This window comes from Tripterygium wilfordii, chromosome 13, assembly GCF_013401445.1.
Source record: "Tripterygium wilfordii isolate XIE 37 chromosome 13, ASM1340144v1, whole genome shotgun sequence".
Taxonomy (NCBI): Eukaryota; Viridiplantae; Streptophyta; class Magnoliopsida; order Celastrales; family Celastraceae; genus Tripterygium; species Tripterygium wilfordii.
In genome coordinates this window covers 11,919,864-11,945,592 of record NC_052244.1, presented here as the reverse complement: position 1 = coordinate 11,945,592, position 25,729 = coordinate 11,919,864, and the positions used below count along the sequence as shown (strand labels likewise).

Sequence of the window (25,729 nt, the reverse complement as noted above, 5' to 3'; positions counted from 1 at the left end):
GTGATTCGGTGCTGAAATTAAATTTTGTGATATAGAAAGAATCAAATAGGAACTTCTTTTTTTCTTTGTTTCATGACAAGTATCATTAACCGCCATTCAAGATAAGGAAGATGATTTAAAAGTGGGTGTTAAATCCACAGCCTTGAGATTTGGGGATTCAACTAAACTGTGGATAACTGGATTTGGAATGGCATGCATTGGTTGTCTTGGCATCAGTGGATACAATGCTGATAATGGTACCCAAGAACTATATATTTCGTCTCTGTGAAAGATTCAGTTTATTGCAGTTTTCTAAATTTGAGAACACCCAACTGTTTACTTAGAATTTCGAAACAGGGTGGCCATTTTATTTATTTTTGGTGGGTGCATCTGGACAATTGGCTTGGCAAATATGGACAGTTAACATATATTACCGTACTGATTGTAATTGTAGAAATCAACAAAGACTCAACAAGTACCTTCAACTTGAATCACTTTCAGAGCACAAGCAGACTTCCAGCATGTAGCTCACACAGATGCAGTGATTCTCATCTGCGAGTGATTCATTCTGTCCATTTATCTGTTTGATTTCTCTATCACTTCTAATACTTGCAGGCTGTGACAATAAATACTACTCAAACAGAAACAGTAGATAAAACGAGAAAACATTAACACCACCAGTACCACCAAACCTAATGCACCAACACTTGCTAATTAAGAGACATTAAAAACAAACTAAGACATTCACCGTACCTAGTTGAAGATCTACCATATGATAACGAAAATAGTACTCATTATTTAATTAAAACGCCCTGACACGGAAACTAAACTAGGGTGCGCGGTGGGGTAGCGGTAAAGGAGGGCAAGTTGTACGATGAGCCGATTCATACGCTGAAGTGTTTCCTCTCTTGTCACTTCCAATTCAGCAATCCTTTGATACGTTAGTTCCAGGCGTTGCTGCAAGGCAGGTGGCATGGGGTAGTGGCCAGGTGCCCCTGCAAAATCAGCCATCCAATAAGGAGTTCTGAGATTGTTGTCTATATTATTGCTCCGGGAGGAAAGCAGATTCAGTTCGTTGGCAATTGCGACTGCGAGAGGGGGAGGGGCGCCAGCCATTGTTGCTCAAAGGAGGATTCGTGTTTGTAGGGATGACACCGTATATGTATTTATAGTCTCTAAAAAACGAGCCTCGCTATCCCTCTCCCTCTCCCTCTCCATGAACAATGAATGAAGAGCTGCCCAGGACAATTCCATATTTAGGAGATTCTTTTGTCCTGGCAAACAAATATTGGAAAATGGAGAAGAACAACAGCGGAAGAAGTATGTGGACGGGTATTACATCATTAATGGGTTTTCAGCTTTGCAGTGGGTGAGGGAATCACCGTATATGTATTTATAGTCTCTAAAAAACGACCCTCGCTGCTTTCGCTCTCCCTCTCCCTCTCCATGAACAATGAATGAAGAGCAATTCCATATTTGGGAGATTCTTTTGTCCTGGTAAACAAATATTTGAAAATGGACAGGCTCGTATCCTTAAAATGGAACCTGTGCATGAAGAAGAATAATAAATCAGAAGAACAACAGAGGAAGAAGCATGTGGACGGGTATTACATTATTTAATGGGTTTTCAGCTTTCCAGTGGGTGAGGGAATCAATTTACTTTACGCGTGTTCCAGTCGGTTTTACGTGTTGCAGTGGGTGTGGGAATCAATGCGTGTCCCAGTGGGTTTGGACTGAGTTTTTAAGGGGTGTTTTTACTAAGTACACACATTTCTTAAAAGTCCCGCCACATCACCAGTCACGTCACTGTAATTAAGACTTAAGTGGGGTCCCACTGGAGTGACCAGCCTCTCTGTCTTTTCGGGCTACACGTCCGTATTACCTAACTTTTATTATATGATGATTGAAAGTTTCACTGTGACTTTTGCAAGCATTAGATTGACAATTTACATGTGATTTTTTTCCCATAGATCATTTTCATTTTCCTTTATTTATTTATTTTTTATTGTTTAGGTCAATTGAGACAGATATTATAATTAATTAGATTTAATTTGAATTAAATGGTCATGCAAAGTCCTTGAAATTAATATTAAAAAAATTTCTTAAGTCATCATCAACAAAAATATATCTATACATATATAAAAAGGAAGCTCTAAGTAGGTGTTCTCACTATTTGACACCTAAACTCTTCACATTTTTTTAAAAATCCACATGGATTTATAAAATTTCTCTATTCCTTTCACAAGTCTTAAGAGACTTTGAAAGCAATTAATTCATAACATCTAAGAAATTAATAACAAAATAAAAAATAACAATTGTAATAATTACTATATTTACACCATAGTTATAAAATTTAAATAGTAATAAATGTTTGTTAAATAAAAATATATTTCATTCATTATATTTAATCAATGGTCATGGAATTTGATAAGACAACAATTAAATAATTTAATAATAATTTAAACACATTTACTAATATTACATAGGGGAAATATGACATATAATTCTCACACAGTCTTAAACATTGAAACCCACTACCAACCCTTGAGACGAATAAATTGCTCCTCGTACTTCTCTCATCCGCGACTTATTCTGTCTTTTCGCTGGATTTTTTTTTGTTTTTGTTTTTGTCTTGTGGTTCAATAAATTAATTAGATATTCAGATTTATCAAAAGTAAACAGAGGAGGTTTGGAGAGATTGAACTATAATCCTTCCTATTCGGGTCCATTATCTGTTTGATTTATCCATTACTTCTAATATTTGCAAGATCCTAAGAGACATAACTGGCGATGACGATGAATATTGATGATCTCATATAAATGCTTTTGGGATCACTTTTTAACCGTTTAGTTGGGTAGATTGGGGGCTGAGGATGAAAGCTAACAAGTAATATAGTATCACACACTGGACGGCCCTCTCTCTTCCTCTTCCAATGCCATGTTACTTTGCTTAATTGGCTGCCTCATTATACATTGAGTGCTTAAATATTACTAATTTGTTAGATAACTGTGCTTAAATATTGCTAATTTGTTAGATAACTGCCTCAAACAGTACATAATATGATAACATTAACACCACCACCAAACCTTTACCGTCAATACCATGACATCAACACCACCAATTACCAAACCTACTTCATCAACACTTGCTAATTAAGACATTACTAAGACATGATAGTACCCCTTATTTAATTAAAAAGCCCTAAAATTAACTATGGTGAATACATCTACCATGAAACTAGGTTGAATTCTCTGCATCTGCGGCGAGGTCCAGCTCCTCCATCGGCTCCAGCTCCCTCAGATGCTCGGGTACGAACGCATCTCCTTCAGCTCCTTGTGTAGTTTCACAATGGTTTCATTCATCTCCTTAAACATTGCATTTATTTGCTTCACTTCGGGTCTAACTTCAGCCAGGTTGGACTCGTAAAGCACCGTCAACGCATCAACATTCACCATACTCCCTATTTCTCCAAAACCATCTTTCAAATCTTTCAGTCGGAGGGTAAGTCGAGCCATCTGCTCGTAGAAGTCCGGACAATCAGCAGGGGGAGAGGAGGCCATGGCTTGTGAAAGACTTTCTTTTGTTTGTGGAGAGACAGAAATCCCTAGCCTCTCTATTTATACCCGAATTTCCAGTCTTCAAAATAACCCTTAAGGGGTAATTGAAAAAAGTCTAAAATCAAGGGCTTAATTGGCAGCATATAAATCCTTAAGGGAAAAGAAATGAAGAATAGTGTGATTTAAGGAAACTAACCCTAAGGGGTATAATTGACAGTACATAAATCCTTAAGGGAGAAAAATAGTGTGATTTTGGGAAACATCAAGGTTAAAAAAAAATTGAAAATAATGAAACTTTCCCTACAAACCCTAACCGCAACCCCTAGATTAGTCTGCCACTTATTTTTAATACAAACAGAATTTAAGAAACTTAAAATATTAAGACGAGTGTCTCGCTCATCTTCCTGTCTCTTACAAGTCCATCATATTATTACTAATATACATGGCACAATGTAAGCTCCTTTAAATAGGAAAAACCTATTCTACATAACACCCTAATAGGCTAATACATGAAGAGATCCTTCTCACTAGCTGAAAAGGGCTGAGAGAATTCTTCGACCCCCTTTTCGCCTAATCTTTTCCTAAATTAATAGCATGTGAAATTAGTTTCAGAAGCCAAATGGTGCACTTCTCCAGCTTCCACCTTCTCCATATCGCTCATTCCATTTCCTCAATTCATTCGCACTTGTCGCGTCATATGACACTGATGGGCCAACCTAATGAAGAGGGGGGCGGGAAATTAGTCAGCTTTTAACACTGCCCATACAACAGCAAAAGAAACAAAAACAAAAACAAGATAAATACTGAAAGTTGAATCAGAAAATTTAAGTGCAGTGAGCAACATCATCGACTTGTCTAATGCATTAGAGTGGAACTAGTTCACTAAAGATGGGATTGTGTCAGTGAAATGAAATTTGGATACTATTTTTGTTTGGATAAATAAACACCGATTTTCATGTTGGTTGTACCATTTTGATTCTTCTATCTGGGTTTGTATTCATCTTCGTTTGCACTTTTTAAATTCCCCTGTCAAATGCTGAATTTTAATATCTATTTGTCAATTTTTTTTCCCTTTTTTCAGTGTACCTTTTGATCACTGATTGGAAGCTTGTGGTGAGTGATTTTTTTGTTTGTCTGTTGCCACTGTAACTGTTTTGGTGTTTTTCCTTCTAATTTTCTGGTTTTTGACTTTTCCGTATGGGGTGTGTGATTGGAATAAATTTGTCGACATGAAAACTTACTCCCCTAAGGTCACTCCTAGGGGGTCCTGCCTCAAAGTGATGCTGGTACATTCAATGTTGATGACAAAAGTGAAACCATGGAGGTTGTTACTTCTCCAAGTAAAGAAGTTGAGAAGGATATGGGGATGATGAACAAGAAGAGCGAGATGTGAGATATGTCCCATGTGATAAGTGAGATAGTTTTTAAGTTGGTTTCAATAACCAACTCTTATCTCTTAAGACTCTTAACCTAAGTGATAAGGCTTTAAATAAATATATGAAATAGCTGTGTAATTATCAATTAGAGAAGTGTTTCCTTCTATTACGAAAATAAGAAGTACGTGATGTGGAGTACGCTCTTTTTGTATATATACGTATGGAAACTGATCCTCCTCACCACAACTACGCTCAGAAAACTACCCATCAATTTTCTGTATTATTGGCTTCCATAAGGTAAGTTCTTGTGGTGTAAGAAGGAGAAACCAATATTCCGCTTATTCCGCTGCGATCAATCGAAAGCCAATGGAGCAAGGTACGTTTTCGATGTCTAACGCGTATAATAAATGTGAAAATCATGATACTCAAGATCCTTGTGAATGCTTACATGTGGTATCGGAGCCTTGGTTTAGAATACATGATTTTCCATACTTATGAAATATATGATGAGTTTGTTTTTATCTTGAATGTGATATGAATACATCGATGATAAATATACTATCGTATGTGGCTTCTGACATTTTGAGTGTTATGGATCTTATGCTGATTAATGTCATTGATCTGGTTATAGCACTTTTATGCTTTGTATGCCACGCCCGTATATATGAATGTATTCGTTGATTGTCAAATGTGAATCTTATGTATTAATGTGATTTTTTATTTTACAAATGTTAATCTGCTGGAGTTTATGTTTATACTACCATGAATGGACAAGTGTAATTTAGAATAAGTTATTAAATTCACGTTATGACGGTTTGTTAGTCACCAAAGTGACCAAACTAGTATGTTAGTGGATTTTACTTGCACCATATTAACTTTTTTAAATGCAAGAACGTAAGAATCGGCCCAAAGGAGATTTAGTTTCTTGCTAATAAATATTATGGGTTACTTATTGTTTTCTATTTGGATTTGTTTGGATATCCAAAGATGACAAACTTCTCTAAATTAGAAAAATTAATAATAACCAATTATCAAATATGTTTTATTTGGCATTAATGTTTATGGTATGTTATAGTATTTGCCCAAAGGCGTACTATGATATATAATTATGTTTCATACGTGTCTGAGTTTGCATTACGTTATGATTTTAATTGTGAGCAATTTTTTATTTTTATTTTTATTGTATGTTCTGCAGCTAATGTTTCCACAATGAATGCACATGCTTTATCTGTTACGATCTTTACTGGCCTGAACTTCTCTGAATGGAAGGAACAAGTCGAATTCCAATTGGGATTACAATTTCTCGACTTGGCCCTTGTTGAGGAGCAACCTCCTGCACTTGATGATACAAGTAGTGCAGAGGAAAGGGTATACCATGCAACTTGGGAAAGATCGAACAGACTAAGAGCATCCACAACAGATTACCTAAACATGGGTCTGTCGGTAAAATAGGGAATAAATTTAGAGAATTTGTCAAAATTTAGCTCTGCATCAGATTCTCTAGAGTCCCCCTATTATAAAGACTTGCTACAGTAGTTCCTACATCTAGGGAACGACTGTAGCAATCTGTAAGAATAAAATAATAATGTTTAATCATTTTATCAATAAACCTAATAAACAATATCCTCTCACTATCTCATACGATGCAAAACACCGTCTCTCTCTCTTCTATTTCTCTCAATCCTTCCCCGGCGTCATCGATCTTCTCTGACCATCGTCTACCTTCGCTGGGTATGTATCCTTGCTCTCCATATCGAGGTTGTTAAAAAGAGTTCCATTTTGGCACTACTCTCGTCTCTTTGCTGCACTTTTTCTGTTCTGGTCTTTCTCCCATGGATCTACATATTTGTTATGGTTGTTCGATTTCTACTTGGTTCGATTTCTCTTCATAATCTGCAACTGATTTTACTTAACTATGTCGTTGATTATTTCCTCAATTTTGTTTGGGTTTCAGAGTTTTGAGGCTGAAGAACATAGGATTGGAAGGAGATAGGTAATGGTTAGTTAGTTTAATTTCATTCAATTGATGGTCGATTGATTCATATGGTATGTGAAATAAATGGGCTGAGTTTGTTTATTTTATGTGAATTAAATGGGTTCATATGATTTGGTGATGGGTTGATGTGTTCTGTTGTTCTCTGGTTTCTTTGTCTTCAGGTTGGTTTCTCTTTTCACTAAGATGATGTCTTCTTTGAAATAACTGAATTGTTGGGTTTCAAAGGGTGTAAATGTTTTGCCTTTAACATGGAACATAGTCCTTTTTTAGTTGTATGAATGCTGTTAACGAAATTGCTATAGAGGATTTCCTTTTAGTGAATTACCAAAAAAGTACTTCTTTGTTGTGATATACATGGCCCATCTCTTTTTGACTTTCTGTATCTCTCAATGAAATCTCGTATGATTATATAATTGATCAAAAAGTTACGTATTCAACTAAAGTATTTACTATGTGTAAAAGGTTTGAAAGATAACGCTGTTTTGGATTTCTATGTCATGTCTCTGTCAATGAAACTTGATTAGTGTGAGCCTGTTTAGAAATTGCTTTTGTTTCCCACAACCATGCTAATGTTTAAAGTAGTTCCCCACAAAGTTAGGATTACCATGTTCTCTTTCAGATCTCATCATTGAATGCATTATGCTTGCACATGATGTCGATCCTCTGCTCATTTCCAAGCTCAATCTTTCAGCTTCAAGGAGGAGTATATCTTCAACATCATCATCAGAGGAAGAGCTTGACGATGAGTTAAAAACGAATTTCTTGATAAATGGTCTCATTGATGGAAATGAATGTAGTAAACAAGTAAATGGGAGAGATGTTTGGTATTGACAAGATAAATGTTGTTCATAAAAAGGATATATAGAAGTGGTCATTGGGGATTGGTGGATGTAGAATGGTAGGTGGAGGGTATAGTGTAGGCATGTGAATTTTGTAGGGATCGTAGGTGAGGGTAGTGTAGCAATGTGATTTTTGTGGGATTGGTTGGTGAGGGGAATGTAGCAATGTGATTTTTGTGGGTTGGATAGGTGAGGGGAATGTAGTAATGTGATTTTTGTAGGGAGAAAAAATTCAATTAGTTTAATTATTTTTTAAATTATTTAATATATTAATTCAGATTAATTTTTAGATTATCGGGTCACCAAAGATGTTAAAAAATAATTATTTGTTCTCTTATTTATACAAGTTAAAAGAATAAACAAAAGAAAGAGAAAGAAATATTATTATAATGTGATAGAGAATATGATAGGTAATCTGATGCAGTGTTGATTGGATAGGGAATCTGTAAAATAGGGGAAAGTGACATTTTGTCTGTATTTTAGGGAATCTGTTAAGAGAAACTGATGCAGGTGCTCTAAGCTTGAAGTTCATGCGAATGACGATAGCTCAAAACATAAGGACTACTCTTCCTGAAATCCCTAATGCCAAGGATTTCATGAAGTATGTGGAAGAGCGTTTTCGTTCTGCAGACAAGTCACTTGCTGGGACACTTATTGGAAAGCTACTAACCACCAAATATGATGGTTCTCGTAGCATGCACGAACATGTCCTAGAAATGACTAATCTGATTAAGCAATTAGGGACACTGGGGATTGTTATGGATGAATTTTTCCTCGTTCATTTCATATTGGTTTCGTTGCCCTCTGAATATGATCCTTTTCAAATCAATTATAACACTATTAAGGACAAGTGGACCTTGGATGAATTATCCTGTATGCTGGTCCAAGAGGAGGGACGATTGAAACAACAAGGAATTCATACCATCAATCTTGTTACTCAAGGAGCTGAAAAGAAATTTAAGAAAAAGAACAAGAAGGACAAGAAGTTTTCGTCCTCGAAAGGAAAGGAGCCAAATAATGATAAATTGGCACCTAAGAAGGAACTTAAGAAGGAAAGATGCCATTTCTGTAAGAAACTTGGGCATTTCTAGAAAGATTGCCTGAAACGTAAGGCATGGTTCGAAAAGAAGGGTAAGGCTTTGGCTTTTGTATGTTTCGAATCAAATTTAATTGAAGTTCCTCTCAATACTTGGTGGATTGACTCTGGTTCTACCATTCATGTATCGAATACCATGCAGGGATTCATTACGATCCAGAACACAAAACCAAATGAAGACTATATACTTATGGGAAATCGAGTCAAGGCTCCAGTTGAAGGCATCGGGATTTTCCGGTTGATTTTGGATACTGGGCATCATTTGGATTTGCATTCTACTCTTTATGTTCCTAGTATTTCTCGTAATTTAATATCGTTGTCTAGACTAGACAGTATTGGATATTATTTTAACTTTGGGAACAATTGTTTCAGTTTATTAAAGAATAACCATATTGTTGGATCTGGTGTTCTTATCAATGGTTTATATAAATTGAAACTTAGTAATTCTTTTGCTGAATCCCTACTTACGGTTCATGATAATGCTGGCATGAAACGTAGCATGGAAAATGAAAATTCTGCTTCTTTGTGGCATAGGCGTTTGGGTCATATATCCAAAGAATGAATCGAAAGGTTGGTAAAGAATGAGATTCTTCCGAGTCTAGATTTTACTGATCTTAACACATGTGTGGATTGCATTAAGGGAAAGCAAACCAAACACACAAAGAAAGAGAAAGCCACAAGAAGTACAACGCTTCTTGAGATAATACACACTGATATATGTGGTCCTTTTGATACTTCCTCCTTTGAAAAATATTTTATTACCTTTATTGATGATTATTCACGGTATGGATATATTTATCTACTGTATGAAAAATCTCAAGCTATTGATGCCCTTGAGGTATTCATTAATGAAGTTGAGAGACAGTTAGATAAAAAGGTGAAAATCATAAGGTCGGATAGAGGTGGTGAATATTATGAGAGATATAATGAATCTGGACAATGTCCGAGTCCATTTGCAAAATTTCTCGCGAAACGTGGCATATGTGCTCAATACACTATGCCAGGCACACCACAACAAAATGGTGTGGCTGAAAGGCGTAATCGTACATTAATGGATATGGTTAGGAGTATGATGAGTAATTCATCATTACCTAAATCATTGTGGACTTACGCGCTTAGAACCGCCATATACTTGTTAAATCGGGTTCCTAGTAAAGCGGTACCAAATACTCCATTTGAGCTTTGGAACGGTAGGAAACCTAGTTTAAAACACCTACATGTTTGGGGTTGTTCTGCGGAAGCTAGGCTTTATAATCCACAAGAAAAGAAATTGGATTCTTGAACTGTTAGTGGTTACTTTATTGGTTACCCAGAGAAATCCAAAAGATTTAGGTTTTATTGTCCTAATCATAGTCCACGGATTGTTGAAACCGGTAATGCAAAGTTCATTGAAAATGGTGAAGTCGGTGGTAGTGACAGACATGAAGATGTTGTCATTAAAGAAATAAGGGAACAAGTCCAAACACTTGTAACCTTACCAAATATCACTCCCGTAATGGTTGAACAACATGAGAATGTTACACAACAAAATGAGGAATTTCCTCTAGATGGAACTATTTCAAATGAACCTCTTGTGGAAGAACCACAAGGAATTGCATTAAGAAGATCACAAAGAGAAAGAAGATCTGCAATTCCAAATGACTATGTGGCTTATCTACAAGAGTCTGAAATTGACATTGGGATGAATGATGACCCGGTTTCATTCTCACATGCCATTGAAAGCATCAATTCTGAGAAATGGATAAATGCCATGAAAGAAGAGATGAAATCCATGGATCAAAATCAAGTCTGGGAACTCGTCGCATTGCCAGAAGGATTTAAACAAGTCGGGTGTAAATGGGTCTTTAAGACCAAACGCGACTCAAAAGGCAATATTGAATGTTATAAAGCCAGACTTGTTGCCAAGGGTTTCACTCAGAAAGATGGTATTGATTATAAGGAGACTTTTTCACCTGTCTCCAAAAGGGATTCGCTCAGAATTATTATGGCTCTTGTAGCTTATTATGACTTGGAGTTACATCAAATGGATGTGAAAACCGCCTTTCTTAATGGGGATCTTGAAGAGGAAGTTTATATGGAACAACCTAAGGGTTTTTCAATTGAAGGAAAGGAACACATGGTGTGTAAATTGAAAAAGTCAATATATGGACTTAAACAGGCTTCCAAACAATGGTATCTTAAGTTTAATAATATCATCACCTCCTTTGGATTTAAGGAAAACATCGTTGATCGATGTATATATCTGAAGGTCAGTGGGAGCAAGTTTATATTTTTAGTTCTATATGTTGATGATATTCTGTTGGCCAATAGCGATCTTGGCATGTTACATGAGACTAAGAAATTTTTATCTGAAAATTTTGAGATGAAAGATATGGGAGAGGCAACCTATGTGATAGGAATAGAAATATTCCGTGATAGATCACAAGGAACGTTAGGATTGTCTCAAAAAGCCTACATCGACAAAATTTTAGAGAGATTTGGAATGAAGAATTGTGCTCCTAGTATTGCTCCAATACAGAAAGGGGACAAGTTTAGTCTCATGCAATGTCCAAAGAATGATCTTGAACGAAAACAAATGGAAAATATTCCTTATGCATCTATTGTTGGGAGTCTAATGTATGCTCAAACGTGTACTAGACCATACATTAGTTTTGCTGTTGGCATGATGGGTAGATATCATAGTAATCCTGGATTGGATCACTGGAAAGCTGCCAAGAAAGTCTTGAGGTATCTGCAAGGAACAAAAGACTACATGCTCACGTATAAGAAATCTGATTGCTTAGAGGTGATTGGATATTCAGACTCAGATTTTGCTGGATGTCTTGACAGTAGAAAGTCTACTTTTGGCTATATTTTCATGTTAGCTGGAGGAGCAATTTCATGGAAAAGTGCAAAAGAATCTGTCATAGCATCATCTACTATGGAGGCAGAGTTTGTGGCATGTTTTGAGGCCACAACTCATGGATTATGGCTGCGAAACTTTATTTCAGGACTTGAAATTGTTAACAGTATTGCCAAGCCGTTGAAAATTTATTGTGATAGTTCTGCAGCAGTTTTCTTCTCAAAGAATGACAAGTATTCTAAAGGTGCTAAACACATGGAGTTGAAATATCTTGTTGTCAAAGAAGAAGTTCAGAAACAGAAGGTGTCTATTGAGCATATTAACACCGGTCTAATGGTTGCTGATCCTTTTACTAAAGGATTACCACCAAAGACATTTAGAGAACATGTGGAAAGAATGGGTCTTGGTTGTAATCATTGACTTATGGATCATATTATGTCGTTGGATTGCTTATTTGACATTTTTGAGCTCACTTCCATGTTTCTGATTATATATAATTCTTGTTTTCTATCACTGTGTACACATTATCATGATTGAATGATAGATAACAAGAATAGTCTTTTACAAGACATTATCGTGGACTTTATGTATACTTCTCACTTATAGACCTTGTTTGATAGATTATTGGTGTAGTGATACATGGAAGGAAGTATGTCGGCTTTAATGGTATACAACCGCCATGATCCACACTAATAGTTTATTTTGCAATGGTGTTCATGATGGATAATTTGAAGTAGATATTTCATTATAACGCGCGCTTAATGTTAAAGTTTGTTTGAGCCATTATGATATTATCACATGGGTCAAGTGGGAGAATGTGAGATATGTCCCATGTGATAAGTGAGATAGTTTTTAAGTTGGTTTCAATAACCAACTCTTATCTCTTAAGACTCTTAACCTAAGTGATAAGGCTTTAAATAAATATATGAAATAGCTGTGTAATTATCAATTAGAGAATTGTTTCCTTCTATTACGACAATAAGAAGTACGTGATGTGGAGTACGCTCTTTTTGTATATATACGTATGGAAACTGGTCCTCATTCTCACCACAACTACGCTCAGAAAACTACCCATCAATTTTCTGTATTATTGGCTTCCATAAGGTAAGTTCTTGTGGCGTAAGAAAGAGAAACCAATATTCCGCTTATTCCGCTGCAATCAATCGAAAGCCAATGGAGCAAGGTACGTTTTCGATGTCTAACGCATATAATAAATGTGAAAATCATGATACTCAAGATCCTTGTGAATGCTTACACGAGATTGATGGGGATAGAGAGAGGATGTCAATTGGGAGGAGAACAGTAGTGACGAATTGAACATATCGAAGTGGAGCTTAAATGGGATTGGAGCTATCTGTTCCTTTGATGTTGCTGCAACATCAACTTCCCAATTTAAGTGCTTTCTTAGCCAACTTCTATACATGAATATTAGTAATTTATTCCACGAAAATTTTGATTAGTATCTTTATTTGAGGGAACTGTAATGAAAAGTTGTGGAGGTGAATTTTGGATGGAAATTAAACTGGCTGTGATTTGTGGAAGCATACAAACTTTTGTCATATCGTCGATCGTTACCTGCCTTTGCAACGCGCGGGCTGTCAGCTAGTGTGACTATCAAATAGCATATCCCCAGGTTTCTTATCCACTTCAGGTTTCTTCTCTACAACTTTTAAAAAATGAGCGGGATTACAAGAACAAGAGAGGATGTCCCATGGAAAGAAACATGAAACCATCAAGAGATTAGAGGGTAACCTACTAAAATGTTGATAGGGAATAGATGAAAATCTATGTACAGTAGTCTTATGCTTAGAAACAGACATTACTTTCACCATATTAACAGGTAGCAGTACTTAGGAAATCAAACCTCCATCATATAGAGATGACCAACAAAACATACCATGTTCTATAATAAAATTAAAAAAATGCCATGTGGGGGAAAATCTGTGTCCTCTTGTAAATTCATTTCTACGAATATAGCTTCTTCTCATTAATCGACTAAATGGCGTCTTGCCATGTTTGATGGATGTTAGTCCTCTAAACATCTCCAACAGAAATTGATGCAGACCCTAACGCCACTGAATCTGTTTTAATTTCTGTTTTCTACATCATCTCCTTTGTTTGATAATGCAATAAAGAAAAAGAAGTGATTCACACCAATCAATCAAATTGGGGCCGTTTGATGCTTCAAAAATTCTGAAGAGAAGAGAGCCATTTCGTATAATTCCTTCCCTCTGCATATTCAACCAAAATGCAAAGAACCAACTCATCATGCATGACAAATATTTTAGGCCTGTAGAATGAAAATAACAGAAAACTGCAGAGAGAGTAGAATGCATTAAAATCGATAATTTACAAGGACTACTTTTGAAGCTGATAGCCACCCCTGTATCCAATAAACAGAAGAGCAGACATTTTTTATTTCGACAAGAACCATGAACAATTCATTAACTCCCCATTCAACAAACACGTGAAATAACAAGTATGGAATCTCCAAGAGACCGATAACCACCTGATTTGAACAAACAGAGTTGAAGACAAAAGTCACAAAAGTGTAAAGCTGAGATTTATGTCGACTAGCATTTGAGTACATGATGGAGTTCACTTTTTACATCCCTCACAAACGCTCCTTTTACTGATCTGATATTGCCTTATACAACAGCCAACATGATATAGGAAGACTTTAACAAAATATGTTTCATGCAATTGGTTGAAGTGGAGCTTGTGACCATGTTTACATGGCAAATCATGATTGCCTCAATAGTTTACAAGCACTTAAATTCTTACGGGATAAAAAATCCCGAACACAAGAAAGATAAGTTCAACAAGAACAATAACGATCATAACAATGACATAACTCATATTACCTTTCCACACTAATCAAAATTGAAGATAAGCGAGCCCCAGGAAGAAGGGGAACTGTGTCAAACAAAACAAGATCAATTCAAAACGAAATTGAAAACCTACTCCCTTTAAATAATCACACAAAATCCTATACTTCAAATGCTTCAACACCAACACTAACGAGATCATACTTGCAGTACACCAATAAGAAGCAAAATATGCAAAATTGAGTTTTAGAATGAAGTAATTGACCACCTAACCAAATATCAGTTTGCTCTAAAATACATCAAGCATAATTCATTACCTTAATTGCTTCCCCTAATTCACCAACATTCCTATATTCATGCATTCTATACCCAACCAAAGTACCGGAAAATATAATACTTAATAACTTGAATAAAAAGAAGATGTCTCTTGTTCATTTGAAGAAAAAAAGAACGCGTCTCTTACCAGAAGACGATTCCTTTGGGAGGTTGTTGATGGCACTCAAAAGCTGGCCAGTAGACGCCTCGACAAGTTCCTTGCAACCAGGTCTATAACAAGGAACCAGCACTGCAAAACCATCATCAATCTCATCATCGCTTCGAAAATTTGGTCCATGCGGCTCCACCCATCCAATAGACCAGTCAGGACCCTCAGATTCCGACCCAGACAAATAAACACCACCATCAGATGGCACGAAAACAACAGCACGTTCCCTCTCCACTCCCCTATCTTCCCTACTCTGCCATCTCCTCTTAACCTTCCTTGATGAGGCTAACTTTGTAGTGAAGTTAACAGAATCGGTCTCTCACTCCAGAACCCCAATCAGAGGAGTTATTTAAAGAAGAACCATTGGAGACAGGCTCTTTCTCTTTGCTACCCCATAACCACAATGAAAAACGGGTTAAGGATGCAGCCATTGATGGGTGGAAAGAAAAGTGGGAGCGAAAGAAGGAAATTCGTAGAAGTGGCTGCTGCCTGTTGGAATAACTACTAGATTAGGAGACCAATTAATTCAGTAACAACAGAGAATACCAGATTAGGAAAAAAGAATTCAATTTCAATCCAATGACAAATTAGAAGTTTCTTACTTCGTTTTAATAACTTAAATAAATTAATAATTCAATCATTTCTGAAAACGTCAATAATCTGTCCGATCAAAACTGCAAAGACTTAAATTAATTGTCAATGATTTTAGAATCTAGCAGGGAAAAACCCAAAACAAATTTCTTCGTCAACCCTAAAAACACTACATCACCCATTAAAGTTAAAAAAAAAATTAAATTAAATTAAACAGAGGTAATCCAAGACAGACCAATTGTTAGCTTAATCTCCAAACTTATTACCTCGAAATATTTAAAACAGCACAAAAGGCAAAATCCAGATTTGAAGCCAGTCACGACCTTGAGGGAGAATTCTGCAATATCTGCGATCACGAATGATCAAACGGACACATAATCCCTCGATACCATATCTCCGGCGAAAACCAAAATGATTGATCGGAAAATCCAAAACCGAAATATGAATTGGTTATTTCACCTACAAAGAAGAAGACAATGAACCGAAATTGCATCTATGGATAGAAGAATGATCGGTGAACACACCAAAATCAAAATTCCCGAAAAATTAATCCTAACTATCCCTCTCTCATTGTTCTCTCTCTCTCTCTCTCTACTGTGATAACAGGATATAGGAGGAGACGAACGTCGTCTTCTTCTATATTTATAAACACCTGGCATATCTAATTATTTTATGATAATTGTAATTATATTTTAAACAAACGAATCTGACGGTACAAAAAACATTATCGCGCTCCTGACGGTTGATCCCCCAATAATTAAACAATAGTTTAACACTCTGGCTTTAATTAAAACACTTAATTATTAAAGAAGTTCTCCTGTAAATTATCTACCGTTGATGGTTGACGAGTAGGATCGCAACGGTCCAAATTTTCTGACGTGGGTTTTTGTCTATCCAATCATTGCGTGTTGTGTAAGGTTTCAACTAATGACACGTAAATAAAGTTGGCCCATTTATTTTGAACAAATAATAATAAACTTATTTTAAATTTTTTTTGAAAAAACCGATAACAACCCACCAGACGTGTCTCTTATTTTATTTTATTTTTTAAATAACATACTAAATCCAAACTCAAGCCAATGCAAACCACTTGAAAATAATGATACTTGTTTAGGAGTTATAATCGTTCTCTCGACCTCAAGCTAGATTTTTTAGATCTTAAACTCGAAAAATAACCAACTAGACTATAGTCAAATGATTATTTTATATTTATTACTAACACGTAAATGAGATAAGGTCACTTGAGATGATACCTTAGTGATAAATCTCTCTGGGTCATACTATATGGACCCGAAAAGTCCATAATATATATGATTCTCATTAAGAGCAATGTTATGAATTTTGATCTAATTTACCCCCACCTCCACAAAGAGGTATTTGATTGAAGAAAAAACTGAAATTCACATATGCCAAGTCGACCAAAAGCTTGGGCCAGCTTGGGCCACGTGGCACATGAGTACGTGCCAGGTCAGCTTACTCCCTAAAATTGTGAGACCACCATGCATATTTTTGTTTCATATGCTTAATTCAGCATGGTGTTCATGTGATTTGCCTGAAACTCACATGGAAAGTCCCTCTCAACCAGATACATTGAAACTGTTTTAATTACGTCTTATTCATAGTCAGCAAAATCTACCTAAATACTCTTTCAATTATGAGAATGATTGACTTTAACATTTTTGGTTTGAGATATTTTTGTGAAATATTTAAAAGATAAAAAAAAAAAAATGCCAACACATCATATCGAAAAAGAAAAGAAAAAAAAAACATTTTGTTGCAGCTTTTTTAATATTAGTTTCGGTTTTGTGGTTAATTAATGCACCCTATTTATCTAATTTTCTATATGAAAATAAAAAACATTATTATATCTAATTGACTTTTACGAAAGGGAAAAAAAAACCCAAAATTTATAATCAGGGGCAGATTTATTGTCGCCCAAGGGTATACTCAATCCCACCCTCAAATTTAGAAACAAAAATACAAAACATATCACTAAATACTCAAACTCCAAAATAAGCCCATTTATTTTTTAATACAAATAGAATTTAAGAAACGTAAAATACTAAAACGAGTGTCTCGCTCGTATTCCTGACTCTTGCAAGTCCATCGCGTTTCTAATTCACTCGTTGTACGATGCTATAATTCAGGAGCTGACGTATTCTCTCTCGCGTTACGTCCTTTTCAGCAATTCTTTGTCACACTCGTTCTAGGCGTTCCTGCAAGGCAACTAGCATGGGTAGTGGCCAGGTTGCCCCGGGAACTCCGCCATCCAATACAAGTTCTCAAATTGTTGTCTATTATCTATTTTTAGGAGGAAAGCCGATAAATATCATTGGAAATTACGATATTTATCGACTTTCCTCCCAGAAATATATTATAGACAACAATCTGAGAACTCATATTGAATGACGGAGTTCATGGGGCAACTTGACCACCACCCCATGCCAATTGTCTTGCAGGAACGCCTAGAACGAGCGTGACAAAAAATTGTTGAAGTGGAAGCAACGCGAGAGAGAATACATCAACTCCTTAATTATCGCATACTACAACTTACCCTCCTTCGCACACCCTAGTTCTTACTATGTCACAAAATTTAAGGATTTATGTACTACCAATTAAGTCCTTGATTTCAGACTCTTCAATTACCCCCTTAGGGTTAGTTTCCCTAAATCACACTATTCTTCTCCCTTAAGGATTTATGTACTGCCAATTAAGCCCTTGATTTCAGACTTTTCAATGACCCCTTAGGGTTATTTTCTGTCTCTCCACAAACAAAAGAAAGTCTTTCACAAGCCATGGCCGCCTCTTCCCCTCCTGAATGACTGGACTTCTACGAGCAGATTGCTCGACTTGCCCTCCGACTGAAAAAAATTGAAAGATGATGTTTGAGAAATGGGGAGTACGGTGAATGTTGATGTGTTGACGAAGCTTTACCACTCCAACCCGGCTGAAGTTGGACCCGAATTAAAGGTAATGTTTAGGGAGATGAATGAAACCATTGTGGAACTACACCAGGAGCTGAAGGAGATGGTCGGAGGAGATGCGTTCGTATCCGAGCATCTGAGGGAGCTGAAGCGGCTGGAGGAGCTGGACCTCTCCGAAGATGCAGTCTAGGTTGGAGAGGATTCAACCTAGTTTCATGGTAGATATATGTATTCACCATAGTTTTAGTTTTAATTAAATAAGTAGTAGTATCTTTTAATTTAATTTGTTATCATGGTAGATATTCAACTACGTAGGGTCAATGCATTTCACCTGCATTTCAGCATGCATGCATTTCATAACCTATTTTATATTTTGCATTTTTGTACGTAAACCGAAAGCGAGTAATGATGATGTAGGAAATTAATTGATGGAAATAATCATTGACATGACATCAAGTATATGTATATTACGCCAGAATTAAGAGTGTATGTATAGTATGCCAGTATTATATTTTATTTCCTATTTAAGCTAACAAGATCTTTAAGAAGTAACCATACCTCTATGACAAGAGTCTACCAAAAAGAATCCCGCTGAAGACAATGGCACCAAACCATTTGTTAGACACAAACCTGCAACCAAGAAATAGTAGCATTGTCATGATTGATACTGAGATGAGGAGGAGAAATCATAAACAATACCAAAAGAAAAACTGCTATATAATGCAGAATGAGACATTATTTGAAAAAGGATCCTCAATGAAATGAAGCACAATTTAAAAGGGGCAAAAACTAGTATGCAACTTTGCATGACATGGAAAACAACTAAAAAAATAATGATTCAAATAACAGTACACAATAAGTGACTAATAGCATAGGAATAAGTGGTTGTCAGTCAAGAACATTGCTCAAGGGACTGAGTAACCTCTAAGCATGTTAAAAGTTTAAAAAAAAAAAAAAACACTTTTAGACCATGCACTTACTTTCTATTACAATCGGTACGGCAATATATGTTAACTGTCCATATTTGCCAAGCCAATTGTCCAGATGCACCCATCAAAAATAAATAAAATGGCCACCCTGTTTCGAAATTCAAAGTAAACAGTTGGGTGTTCTCAAATTTAGAAAACTGCAATAAACTGAATATTTCACAGAAACAAAATATAGAGTTCTTGAGTACCATTATCAGCATTGTATCCACTGATGCCAAGACAACCAATGCATGCCATTCCAAATCCAGTTATCCACAGTTTAGTTGAATCCCCAAATCTCAAGGCTGTGGATTTGACACCCACTTTTAAATCATCTTCCTTATCCTGAATGGCAGTTAATGATACATGTCATTAAAACAAAGAAAAAAAGATGTTCCTATTAGATTCTTACTATGTCACAAAATTTAATATCAGCACCAAATCACAAAACGATGATTTCACAAATATTAATTATCATGTATATCGATGACTGATATCTACCATCCCCATGAACAACACCCAAGAATGGTAAATAGAGACAGCCTCCAACCTAATATAGCTGAATAGACGATAGGTCCCCAGTTTTAACATAACCATTGGCTATTAATGCAGGAGCATCACAAATCCCTAAAATAATCCAATTCAGGGGCTGTAGACATTGTAACTAGATAGATAAATTTTAAACAATTGCAATATCTCGTAAATAGGAGTTAACACAATCAATGCATTAAAAATTCAAAAGTTTTAGAGGTAAGATTCACAGTCAGTACACATTAGTAAAAAGGATAACAACCTGATGTGCGTATATAGTATCATATACAAGAGTCCAAAAAACTCCAGAAGCATACAGTGGGAACACAATAGCTGGATCAAGAGTTCCTTTAACAGCAGCCCATCCCAATAATGCTCCCCAGTTAAACGTCAAACCAAGAAACGCTTGAGGCTGCTCTAAGAAAGTTGTATTTAACATAGACATTGATCAGTTATCATGAAACATCTCATCAAACTTACAAAAAGAAACAAAAAATAAAGGATATGCGATTGAGAAAATGTATCTTTACCCAAAATGTAAACCTCTTCATGAGAGGATAGGAAAAGACCAGAAACAAAGATGAAGCTCCCAAAATGCGGCTGTAAAACATAATCAGAAAAATATTAGTTCCAAATTGTTCTGCCACTATATTCAAAGTTAGTAAACAAGAACTGAACATATTTGCAAAGCAAAAGCTAAAATCAAGTCAGGCACCATTAAAAAGAATTCTTATGGTCAGAAACAAAGGCAACAATATACTTTCGAACACACAAATAGTGAAAAGCCTTTCCAGGCCAATATGCATCCAATGAAGTGCACAGGCACAAAAAACTGCAACAAGAGTATTCATGTAGCGGATGCCCATAACAGAGTATTGATCCTACATTTACTTTGCTCTTTCCTTCAGCCTGTCCCTCCCCCCTCTTTGTAGCTCATGATGATATCAATGCCTAGTTGACTGGGTGTGTGGAAGTAGAGATCAATATATGTATGCAAGATAATTAACTGTTCATGATTGTTACTTGACTTGGGCTGGTATTGCCACAGTTGCCAGAATTGAGGAAAAAACAAAAGCATCTGACACTACATAGAGCGTCAATGAACCAACAAGGAAGACAATGCACTGAACTCAAGCAGATAGAGAAGGTCTAGATGAAATCACATTAGGTCTATAAATTTAATGATAGTGCTGGTGATAATGCTGCAGCTCAAAAGAATGACAATCTTTTTTCCTGAGGACAGTCATAATTGTAGAACTAAACTTCATGGAACTATGGACTGTTTTAGTTCATTTTATCAGTGATTTTTGGATATTATATGAAAAGAAACATCCTTAAATACTGACAATGATCGAAATTTTTTTTTATATCAATGCACAAGAAGATAAACTTTATAAAGTAGAAGATGATAGTATGTATTTGATATAACAACATATTAAAAAAAGTCAATCTTCTGACTTTCTCAATCTTTTATTAGACACGTATGGAGTTGAGAGTAGCATAGTACATATGTTATACGTAAACTTTCAGAAGTTTTGGATGGTCCTGTGTTACTCTGCAGTCTGCACGAGGATTGCAAGTATGTAGGTATGAGGGCACTTCACAGCAACAATGCCATATAAGTGCTGGAGAATGAAAATTATGCCACACAAAGAGGCAGCTTTACATAACACCTGATTCGTGAACAACATATATACTAGATTGTCAAATTGGACAAGTAAATACAGAAATTATTTCTTGCAAAGCGCTGGAGAAAGCAAATAGCTTTTGTATGCGACGAAACAACAACGAGTGAGAACAACACTAACCTATAATTGTTAAGTTGCAACAGAATACCCAAACCCAAAAGTAGTTGAAACCCAAGAAAAGAAACGCCTTGAAATGGTGTTAAAAGACCACTAGCAACTGGCCTCAACTTTGTACGTTCCACCTGGATAATAGAGTAGTTACAGAAACTAAAAGCATATGGCCACAAAACCGCTTCTTATGCAAAATAACATATTGTTGGTACTCATGCGCTCTGGGGCAGTGAAGCACTAAAAAGGAATTCAAACTGTCAAGCACCAACAAATCTTAAAATGAGAATACATTTATTATAAAAAAAACCAATGGATGTGAATAACAAAATAACCATTTACAACAGCTATAGAAGCAAATGTTCAAGCGTACCTTTGTATCAATATCCCGATCAAGGAGGTCGTTTACAGTACAGCCAGCACCCCTTAATAGCAGAGCCCCACATCCAAACAAAGCCATCATCTTGAAATCTGGAAGGTGCCCCGGTGAGGCCACCATAGTAATCGACCTATACTCAATTTTTATAAGAAAAAAAGGAGAGTAAGTGTAATTGTTATCTAATAATGGTCTCACGATCAAACTTTCTTTAATGTTTGCTCATTTTCTCAGCAACCTAACAGAGGGTCATACTCATACCACATACAGGGCCAAGCAAGGAGCCAAGTGCCGATGGGCTTGTCGAGACGGGCAAGGTGAGCGTAAGGCCGAGCCTGCCTGGGCAAATATAAGTCAATCCACGACAATTCCCTTCCAGTTCCATGCTTATTGTCTTCATTCTTCGAGTTCGACAATGTGGATATTCGCCGGACTAGTGCGAGATTTGAACAACAACTGGATTCTTCATTTTCGCGGGAAAATTTAAAACTGGGGGTCAAAATCGAGAATTGTCTGATCGGGATGACAATGAGACTAGGGTTAGGGTTTACGGCAGGTGTTGGGCGTGTTGGAGAGGTGAGTGGATTGGAGAGAAAGAGAGACGATAGAGAGGGTTTCAGAGACCGGCGACCACGAGAGGCCCGAGACACCCAAAACGACGCCATTTTTTCCAAAATTTTCGCCTCCAAGAGTACCAAGATTTTAGTCCCACTCCCAACTATAACTAAACCTTAATTTAATAAATATAAATTCTAAACTCTAACCCTAATCTAATTTCTTTATCAGAATTATTAATACAGGATGTCTAATAGTCTTCGGAGAATTGGAGGGTCTTTTTTCTAATATGCATCGACAAATAATTTTATCATTATCGGCATTTTCTTTCCCTCCATTAGGGCCAAAAAAAAAGTAATACAATTAAACAAATCTCATTTGTCTATGACAAAAGTAACTCCAAATAAGCCCATGATGCCTAGCTTTTCTAGGAAAAATAAAATATTGTAAGATTTTCTTGGTAGACCAACTTCTTGATGTTCAAGTAGGTGGACAGCATTTAATTTAATTATGTATTGAATTAAATAGCCTCTCTAAATTGTATGGCAACTTTTGGGATGTCTATAAAGGAGTATTTTTGGCTTCATTGTGAAGAAATTAAATGAACGGTAGTGTTAAATGGCCTAAGATTTTTTTGTCCCAACCCAACCCAATCCTAAGTGACATCACACATAGGATTTCACCTCAGCAATTTTTCTCTATATAAGCATCATCTCTCTCCCTTTCTCTCTCCTTTTCTCTCTCTCACTCATGAGACAACCACCACCACCGCTGTAGTATCATCGTCATACCATCGACCCACCAAACGAAAGCGCTCAACCACTACCATCATTTTTCGACCCACCATATCACCTATTGTAGCTCGTTACGTCGGGAAAAAAAACACCCAAAGGAGGAGGATATCACGACACAAAATGCATTGATTCGGACACCTTCGATGACGTCTCCGACAACCAACCTCATATTTGGACTCCAGGCATCGACGCACAACTTACCCATCCATTTTCCAGCCAAGTAGCTATCGGATTCTGGCGGCCCAAGCAAATTACATTGTTTCTAATTTGTCGATCCAGCCATCCACCCACGTTCAGCAACATTTCTAGTGGCCACCTCCAGCAACAATGTATTTTTTTCTCCTTTTTTTTGCATATTTGGAAGTTACATTGTATTGAAAACAGTGTAACATTATGTTTACAACCATTTGAACTATTTACAAATTACATTGCTTCTGAAACAATGTATCTACCTTATTATTCTTAACTGGTTTTTGGACTATTTTTTTACAACTTATGTTTGTCTATTCTGAAAATTACATTGTTTTGAAAACAATGTAATCGCGAGTCTGTTTGGTAAAAAAAAATGTGATTGCATGCCTGTATGTAAAAAAATAATGTAATACCATTCCTTCAAAACAATGTAATCGCAGGTCTGTTTGGTAAAAAACAATGCAATCGCATGTCTGTGTTCAAAAAAACAATGCAATTGCATGTCTGTATGAAAAAAAAACAATGCAATGACATGTAATATAAATGATTTACTTGTCTATTTGTGGTTAATGAGAGATGATGAAATCATGAAAGTGGAGAGAAAAAGAGAAGTGGGAGATAAAAAGGGAGTTTAATTTTCAAATTTTGAACAAAAGAGGAGGGAAATTTGATTTTCAAAAAATGTGTCCTGTCAACCTCTATTCCATGTCATCATACTTATGCGACAAAGCCACCTAGACTTGGGTTAAAAAAAAAATTTGGTCATTTAACATTTTCCATAAACGAAAGGTCTATAGATAGTTTCTCGAAATCTTATTGTCAATAAAAAGTACATATAGTCTTGATAATGCTAGGACTCCAATAATGCTAATCCTTTTTTTTTTCCCATTTATACATATGATTGGGGGCACAATTCACTAGACTTAATGCTAATTCATGGTAAAGTAACAATTTTTAGGGTGACCAGGGAATTTTTTAACCGAGAATGATGCTATATTAATTTATTATTTTGACATTAGATATGGACGTACATTGACGGCAAACATGTATAAATTTTTTTCACTTGACGACATAATAAGTTGGATCAAAACTCAGCGTGCGATCACAAGAATATTGTTCTAGTTGAAAATCAAACTTAGGACCTTCCAGTAATTAGAGATTTCGATCACACGCAACAAAATAATATGAGTATATTTTGGGATTGAAGCAATGGAGACCAATATATTGAATCACTTTATCAACCTAAAACTAAATTAAACCTCCTTATAAGTCTACACTAATAACCCAAAGTTTTCAAACCAACTAATATATAAGCATATGATATGATACCTTTTTTAATAAGCCTCATACACATATATCGAAGACTTGGAAAAGGTAAAAGAAAGCAAGACAAAAATATCAATCCAAAAGAAAATCAAAGTCAAAAGTGGTGGCTCTTGGCCCCTTATTGCACTGACAAATTAAAGAGCTAGGTTTAACTTAGTTGAACTTTCTTCTTCGTCCACTAAATTGCACTTGCATGGCATGTGTCATACACAAAAGAAAACGACGAAAACAAAGTTATCATACAAATATATGTTGTTATTTCCCTAGTTATTAGAAATAAAAAGCAAGTGGTGAAAAAGCCAAACCGGTTGTCCTTGTTTTTGGAAAGAAAATCCCATGTTAAGTGACATGATCAATTAGAGTAAGTATTCGGAAATTACTTATGACTGATAAATCATTTAATTGTACATGCTCGAAGATATCTTTACGGTCATTTCTACCCTCTCATAATGTTTTTATTTTTATTTTTTATTTTTATCTTTTATTTTTTTCTCATCACATTTTTATTTGAAGAAATTATTCCGCCTCCTCCACTCGAATCATGACTTCGTGGAGATGAGAAAGTGAGTACCCAAATTACCAATTAGGCTATATGCAAATTTGCAAGCGAATTAAAACTAGTTTTTGAAAATATGCATAATTTACAATTTTAATATAATCGTTTACTAGTTTTTTTTT

The 25,729-nt window shown here is 35.9% G+C and overlaps 2 protein-coding genes across 5 annotated transcripts; both read right to left on the bottom strand.

Moving 5' to 3' along the window:
• Positions 1-13,439: 13,439 nt before the first annotated feature.
• LOC120012583 lies at positions 13,440-17,180 on the bottom strand. Its single transcript, XM_038864026.1, has 8 exons — positions 17,142-17,180; positions 16,185-16,250; positions 16,025-16,082; positions 15,856-15,935; positions 15,398-15,487; positions 14,978-15,314; positions 14,551-14,602; positions 13,440-13,917 (listed from the first exon to the last, which is right to left on the bottom strand). The coding sequence occupies exons 1-8, from the start codon at positions 17,178-17,180 to the stop codon at positions 13,848-13,850; spliced, it is 792 nt and encodes a 263-aa protein (XP_038719954.1). The 3' UTR covers positions 13,440-13,847.
• A 373-nt stretch (positions 17,181-17,553) lies between these two features.
• On the bottom strand, positions 17,554-22,898 carry LOC120013136 (4-hydroxybenzoate polyprenyltransferase, mitochondrial-like). 4 transcript variants are annotated; one of them, XM_038864825.1, is made up of 9 exons: positions 22,446-22,897; positions 22,182-22,317; positions 21,821-21,942; positions 20,543-20,612; positions 20,275-20,424; positions 19,691-19,826; positions 19,494-19,590; positions 19,072-19,143; positions 17,554-18,720 (listed from the first exon to the last, which is right to left on the bottom strand). In XM_038864825.1, exons 1-8 carry the CDS (start codon positions 22,847-22,849, stop codon positions 19,074-19,076), a joined length of 1,185 nt encoding a protein of 394 aa, XP_038720753.1. In that variant the 5' UTR covers positions 22,850-22,897; the 3' UTR covers positions 17,554-18,720; positions 19,072-19,073. The 4 variants fall into 4 exon arrangements, with proteins under 4 accessions (XP_038720753.1, XP_038720756.1, XP_038720755.1 ...); XM_038864828.1 differs by lacking the exon at positions 21,821-21,942 and having other exon boundaries at positions 20,275-20,429; positions 22,446-22,898; XM_038864827.1 differs by lacking the exon at positions 19,494-19,590.
• Between the last annotated feature and the right edge of the window lie 2,831 nt (positions 22,899-25,729).

Excerpts from the sequence above, each read along its gene's own strand:
- LOC120012583 (XM_038864026.1), bottom strand. The coding sequence starts at position 17,180 with ATGTATCTGGTTGAGAGGGACTTTCCATGTGAGTTTCAG. Across the intron at positions 16,251-17,141 it reads ACTTTCCATGTGAGTTTCAG|ATATGCCAGGTGTTTATAAA; the intron begins GCAAATCACATG and ends TAAAATAATTAG. Across the intron at positions 15,936-16,024 it reads AATAACCAATTCATATTTCG|ATATTGCAGAATTCTCCCTC; the intron begins GTTTTGGATTTT and ends TCGTGATCGCAG.
- LOC120013136 (XM_038864825.1), bottom strand. The coding sequence starts at position 22,849 with ATGGCGTCGTTTTGGGTGTCTCGGGCCTCTCGTGGTCGCCGGTCTCTG. Across the intron at positions 21,943-22,181 it reads ATCGGGATATTGATACAAAG|GTGGAACGTACAAAGTTGAG; the intron begins GTACGCTTGAAC and ends TCTATTATCCAG. Across the intron at positions 20,425-20,542 it reads TGAAGAGGTTTACATTTTGG|CCTCAAGCGTTTCTTGGTTT; the intron begins GTAAAGATACAT and ends TTCTTAGAGCAG.